The sequence below is a fragment of the Lontra canadensis genome, unplaced genomic scaffold, assembly GCF_010015895.1.
Source record: "Lontra canadensis isolate GAN:19392208 unplaced genomic scaffold, GSC_riverotter_1.0 scaffold1191, whole genome shotgun sequence".
Classification (NCBI taxonomy): Eukaryota; Metazoa; Chordata; class Mammalia; order Carnivora; family Mustelidae; genus Lontra; species Lontra canadensis.
Genome location: NW_022632175.1, coordinates 1 through 7,034, shown reverse-complemented (window position 1 = coordinate 7,034; position 7,034 = coordinate 1). Strand labels below are relative to the sequence as shown.

The 7,034-nt window shown below is 37.2% G+C and overlaps 1 protein-coding gene across 1 annotated transcript; it reads left to right on the top strand.

Annotated features, from left to right (window-relative positions):
• Positions 1 to 4,771: 4,771 nt before the first annotated feature.
• LOC116863440 (olfactory receptor 56B1) lies at positions 4,772 to 5,755 on the top strand. Its single transcript, XM_032850890.1, has one exon. It carries the CDS (start codon positions 4,772 to 4,774, stop codon positions 5,753 to 5,755), a length of 984 nt encoding a protein of 327 aa, XP_032706781.1.
• The last annotated feature ends 1,279 nt before the right edge of the window (positions 5,756 to 7,034 follow it).

The following is a 7,034-nucleotide window of genomic DNA, read 5'->3' as shown; positions in this document are numbered from 1 at the left end:
TAACCAGCAAAGTAGATTTTAACACAATAAATATTAGGAGTAATAAAATGTAAAATTTCATAATGATTACAATGGCGATCCATGAGGAAAATATACCTAAATTCGTACATGGTTAATATCATTATAGAAACATACACACATAAACATACTCACAAAAGAGGTGGATAGGATTAGAAGGGGAAATTGATAAATCCACAATGAAATCATAGTTGGATATTTTAACACAACCTCTCAGCAACTGAAGAGCAGAGAATTAGAAAAATATAAATAGTACAGACTATCTGAACATAAGCAACCGACTGACATGCACAGTAAACAACATCCACCAGCTTTAAATATAGTTTTGTTTCTCAGACTAATATCAAACATTTGCCAAAGTGAACAAGAAGAGGATGTCAAGCGCAAATTTACCCATACATCTGAAAACATAGATGCCATAGGCACCTATTAAAAACACTGCAAACAATTTTAGAAGGAATGTAAAGTTACAGTGGTCATAGATCTATCAAGAAAATGAACTAGTTCTCTAAAATCTCCAGAAAGAAACACTGCACTGTTGATGGAAATGCAAATTGGTAAAGTCACTGACAAACAGTACAGAGGTTCCTTGAAGAATGAAAAATATAAGAATACCATATGATTCAATAAATATGCTATTGGGTATTCATGCAAAGAAAGTGAAAACATGAATTGTAAAAGATATGATGCACCACTATGTTTACTGCAGCATTATTTACAATAGCCAAGATAGGGAAGCAACCTCACTATGCATCTATAGACAAATGAATAAGAAATGAAGAAGGTGTGAGACGCACACACACACACACACACACACACACAAACACACTGGAATATTACTCAGCCATAAAGAAAAATGAGATTTGCCATTTGTGACAACATGGATGGACTTAGAGGGTATCATGAAATAAACAAATCAGAAGAAGAAAAACAAGTCAGAAAAAGAAAAACATATACCATTTGATTTGTTTTAGATGTGGAATATAAAAAATGAAACAAATGAATAAACAAATAAAAAACAGAATCAGACCTATAAATACAAGGACAAACTGATGTTGCCAGAGGGGAGGGGAGTGGGGGCTGGCTGAACTAGATGAAGGGGAGTGGGAGGTACAGGCCTCCAGTTATGGAATGAGTAAGTGATGGGGATAGAAGGTACGGCATAAGGAACAGAGTCAAGGGTATTGTAAGAGCACTGTACAGTGACACAGAGCAGCTACGCTTGTCGTGAGCATAGCATAATGTATAGACTTGTTGAATCACTATGTTGTATACCTGGAACTAGTGTAACATTTTCTGTAAACTCTACTCAAAAGGGAAGAAAAAAAAATTAAAGGAAAAATTTTAAAAATAATAAAAGAATTATTCTTTGGTCATAGAAATGATTAATATTACCTCCACCATAGCTTCTAAATCTATTCACTTTTCTTCATCTCCACTGCCCCATCCTAGTTCAACACCCAGTCATCATCACTCCTTTATATTACTGCCATTCACCTGATTTACTTATATTTATTCTTGCCACATATAATCTGGTCTTGTCATTGCTGTGAGGTCTTAATTCTCCTTAAAAACTTTAGTGGTCCCTTGTGATTTTAGCATAAATTTGCTTATAAGTCTCTGGCCTCTGTTGTTAGCTCAACAGCTCTATATCACATCATATCTCATTTTCTAGCACAGTTTAGGGCTCCAGCCATATTTATCCTTCTCTATTACCTTGAATTTAACATAATCCTCTCATTTCAGAATCTTAAAGTTCTTAGAATCCTTTCCCTTCCCCTCATTCCCATCAATCAAACAAACACCATAGTTGAGACCTACTCCAAGTATCCTCAGTACGAACTAGTGTTTCTTCTGTAAATCCTTTTCTGACATCAAGACTAACTTAATTCTCATTAATATGCTATCATAACTCTGGGTACTTTTGAATTAAAGCACTTCTCCCAGTTCAAAGAAGTTGAAGTTAAAAGAAATGTTAGATTCTTTGTTATAGTGTTTCATCCCCCTGTCCAAATTAGACCACAGTTTCCATGTAAACATGGACCATGACATTCTATGCCTACCATATTTTGTAAACACAGAAGAACACCATATATAGTGAATAAATACTTTCTCCTCTAAGAGTTTTTTTTTTTTTTAAAGCATGACATCATAACCACAGATTTTAGAATCCCTTGAAATGTTTTAGTCAAGAACAATTCAAACACTAATAAAGTTGCCCACTTTTTATAGGGCCATTTTCGTTTCATAAATGAATGTATTTTTCTGTTTATATATGATTTCATGTATTATTGATAGGAAACATATCTCTGAATTAATCTCCTCCCCCAACCTATTGGGATTTAATATCCTAGGATCTCTCCTCTCTCTATGGGCTGTTCTCTCTTCACGTCTCCCAGGGAAGTCTGTTATCCTTAGATCCCTGAGCTGTTTACTACTCCCCATAAATTCCAGAGCTCATAATTTTTATGCCATCTGTGATCTGAGAACACATCCTCAGCTCATCTGTAAAGCTCCTTTCTCAGTGTTATGTCTTTTTTTCCAGATAGTAAACCCCTGCCATTGCCAGGACCTCAGACTGTGAGTCTCTGCTCATAACCACAGTTAAGTACTGAAACCTTGGCTTCATCAGATTGATTAATCCCAGAGTATCCAATGGTTTATCTTTAATCTTTTCTTTTGTTGTCTTGGCAATATCCTGCATAAGGGATGGACACTTTCCCCTGTCCTGACAGGAAATAGAGGTTTAGAGAAACTTTTTAAGGAGGTGAGGGCTAGAATTAGAGAATATAAGGTTATATGGTGCTCTAGAAGTGATTTCATCTATAAAACAACTACCAGATTATTTTCAGGGAGAATATATTAACTGTTTTCCATAGCAGGATCACATGCCATGTCCTGCTAATCTCTAACTGCTAAAAAATATTTAAAACACAATTTCCCTTCTGGGGACTCACATCTGCTCCTTCTCTTAGTTGGGTTGCACAAATATCGGTGAGGGGAAAACATCAAACATACAAGGCTGTGTCTTTAATAGGAAGATGTGTAATTATACATGGGTATTTGGCAAAACTACCAGGCTTCATACAGCCAAGTGGGTGACACATTTCTAAGCTCTCAAGATGGAGCTAGGAAGCTGAAATCCCCAGAATTCTGATCTAATAGTCCAAAGTCAAACCAGCTTCATCTCCAAGCCTTTTTGTGTCTGTTTTGTCACAATTTGCTATGAATACATTTAGATGACTTTAGTGTTCATCAAATTACATTACCATTAAAGAAAGATGATTTGCTCCATGATTAGGCAGTGCATGTTTATTCAAACATAGAGGCAGCAAGAAATTTCTGGAAAGAAACATTTATCCAATTGTGAACAGGAATCATCTTTTGTTGGTGATAACATGAGAGTATTTTGATCTTTTTCAGATATGTTTTCCTATATTTAAAAGTAATTATATCAAGAATAAATCCAGGGAGATATATATATATATATATATATATATATAATCCCTAAATTCCACTTCTGAAGCCAAAATTACAGTTATGTTAATTAACTAGAATTTAAATAAAACTTTAAAAGAAGGAATAAATCCATAACTGTCTCATGTGCTACAAAAGAATTTAAACTTTATTTGGAAGAAAATGTGAGGGCATGGATTATTTTAAGAAACAGAATACCAGTTTTAGGACTGGATTGCTGACAAGAGGAAAGAATCACAGAGAAAGGCAAATAAATGTGACCATGTAAGGCTTCAGAGGCAGGGCTCAAGGAAGAGCTGCCTGAGTGAAGTAAAATAGGACAAGGAAGCAGTTGTTTACCAATAGGAAAGGTTTGTTTGTTAGTTCCCAGTTTTGCTAATTGGCTCCTGAACAGAATAAAAATTACATGATAAACAACAAAAGAGCCTAACAAAAGATGAGTCTAGCTTTGAACATGAATCAAAACGTGCAGTGACAGTGTCTTCAATGTTATGCACAAGTAATTCTTGTTTATTAATTAAAATCAAAATCATCTTATTACCTGTGCCTGAATCATATACTTATATGCCTTTATAGATTCTCTAAGACTAAAAAAAAAAAAAAAAAAAAAAAAATTCTATGATTTTCTCTATTGTGTGACTCCTGAAATCAACAAATTTGGCCCTGAACGTTTTGCTTTCCAAGCTATTCTTTTGAGACCTTCTCAAAAGTCCATACAAGGTAGGACATAAAAGAAGTTATTCCTCTTCCAATATGTACCATATGTATGTTTGTATGTTATTAGAGTCTATGATATAATATTTTTGGAGGCTATATAAAATATTAGTGGACATCTATAGCAACTGGGGATGGTGCAGCTATAAATTTTAATCTTCCATAATACTACATTAAAAAAATCTCTTTGTTATTAATAAAAACTTGGAGCACAATTGAGACAAAAATGAAGAAAATCATCCACTTGATTCCACATATTTCTGAAGAGATGATGAAAGTTTAAAAAAACAACAATGACAAAAGTCCTTGCTGAGGACAATGCAAACAGGGACCTGAGGTCCATGCTGAATTCACCCTGAATAGTCAACAATGATAATTGCTCCTTGGAATTTTAACATCCACTGTCAAAGTCCTGGAAAAACATTGTCATTTATTTTAAAAGGCTATAGGGAATGGACTACAGAATGCATTTTATTACAGCACAGTTTAAAAATAATGTTTGATAATAATTCTGCTCAAGAAAGCAACTTTGAAAACCATTTTCTTTTTCTCTTAGGAAAAGATGTCTGCATCTCTGAAAGGCTCTAACAGCTCCAAATTCCAGGTCTCTGAGTTCATCCTGATGGGATTCCCAGGCATTCATAGCTGGCAACACTGGCTCTCCTTTCCATTGGCAATACTCTACCTCTCAGCAATTGGTGCTAACATCCTCATCCTCATCACCATTTGTCAGGACCCTGCACTTCAACAGCCTATGTACTATTTCTTGGGCATTCTGTCTGTGGTGGACATGGGCCTGGCCACCACCATCATGCCCAAGATCTTGGCCATCTTCTGGTTTGATGCCAAGGTCATCAGCCTCCCTGAGTGCTTTGCTCAGATTTATGCCATTCACTGCTTTGTTGGCATGGAGTCTGGTATCTTCCTTTGCATGGCTTTTGACAGATATGTAGCGATTTGTCACCCTCTTCGCTACCCATCAATTGTCACCAATGCCTTAATCTTAAAAGCTACTGTGTTCATGGTACTTAGAAATGGCTTGTTTGTCATTCCGGTGCCTGTGCTTGCAGCCCAGCGTAATTATTGCTCCAGGAATGAGATTGAGCATTGCCTGTGCTCTAACCTTGGGGTCACTAGCCTGGCTTGTGATGACAGGAGGCCAAACAGCATCTGCCAGTTGGTTCTGGCATGGATTGGAATGGGGAGTGACCTAGGTCTCATAATACTGTCATACACTTTGATTCTGCGCTCTGTACTTAGACTGAACTCTGCTGAAGCTGCATCCAAAGCTCTGAGCACTTGTAGCTCCCATTTGATCCTTATTCTCTTCTTCTACACAGTAGTTGTTGTGATTTCAGTAACTCACTTGGCAGAACCCAAAGCTTCTTTGATTCCAGTTCTGCTCAACGTGCTGCACAACATCATCCCCCCTTCCCTCAACCCTATAGTTTATGCACTTAGGACTAAAGAACTCAGGGCAGGCTTCCAAAAGGTGTTTTGTTTGAGCCTAGAAAAGAACATAAGGCACCAAGGACCTTCTGCATGATACACAGGAACCTTGGTTTCTTCTAAAATGGATAGTAGAACTTCAAATATGATGGGGAAAGTAAATGCCTTTGAGATATCTTTTTCACTTTGTAAAAGCACCTGAAAACAACATTATAAAACATTCTGAATAATGAATAAATGAATGAAAATGAATAAATGAATAAAATGGATAAAAAAAACATTCACGGGGCACTTGGGTGGCTCTGTTGGTTAAGCGTCTGCCTTCAACTCCAGTCATGATCACAGGGTCCTCAGATCGAGCCACGCATCAGGCTCCTTGCTCATCGGGGACCTTCTTTCTCTTTCTCCTCCCTGCTCTTGCTCTCTCTCTCACTATCTCTGTCTCTCTCTCAAATAAATAAAATCTTCAAAAAAAATTCACAGTAGTTCCAAAATATTCTCAAGAGCTGAATGTATGTGAGAAAAGGAAGGACTTCCTACCAAACTAATCAAAAGGAATAAAAAGTAGAATTTATGATTTGTATTTCCCATCTGAAATAAAAAGTATATAGTAATACACACATCCAAGGAAATAAGTGAGTGGGACGTGAGTTACAGATCATGATTGTTTATTGATAGTTGTAACTTGGGACCAAAGTCTATCTGCCTGGACAAGTGTCTTTCCAATAATGTGCATGTAGAGGCAGGAATAGAAAATATTTCAGATGAGCAAAGCCAAATCAACCTATGATGGGGCTCTGGATTGAATAGGGAAAGATGACCAAACTTGGATAAACAGAATGTGAGAGGATCAAGTACATAGGTAGGAAGGTAAGAGGGGAGAGAAGACAAAGAGAGGGAAAAGACAGAATAAGACAGAGACTGAGAGAGAAAGGGAGAAAGGGAGAGAAACAGAGGCACAGAAGGATTTATCTTTTGCTCCATTTGGCTCTCCAGGTCTGCTCTCTGCCCTTTCCCCACCATCTGCACCCTGGAGCTCAGGATTCATAGAATGTGCAACCCAGGATCCTTTGTTTTCTAGCATCCCGTGAGGTTGTGCCAAGAGTTTGGGTTTTTTATTTTCTCCCAGTCCCTGAAGCCCTTGCCAGGCTTCTCACCAGTGACCACTACAGCTTGTACGGTTTATCAATGAACATTTTTAAAGGTTGTTGTTCTTCTTTAATTTTTTTTTTTTTTTTTTTGAGAGAGAGAGAGAGAGAAAGCACGCGAGCAGGATAGAGGGGCAGAGGGAGAGGGAGAAAGAGTAGGGACACACCCAGTGGGTAGCCCATTGCTATCTCACATCTCTGGCATTATTTCCTGAGCCAATATCAAGA

Excerpts from the sequence above, each read along its gene's own strand:
- LOC116863440 (XM_032850890.1), top strand. The coding sequence starts at position 4,772 with ATGTCTGCATCTCTGAAAGGCTCTAACAGCTCCAAATTCCAGGTCTCT.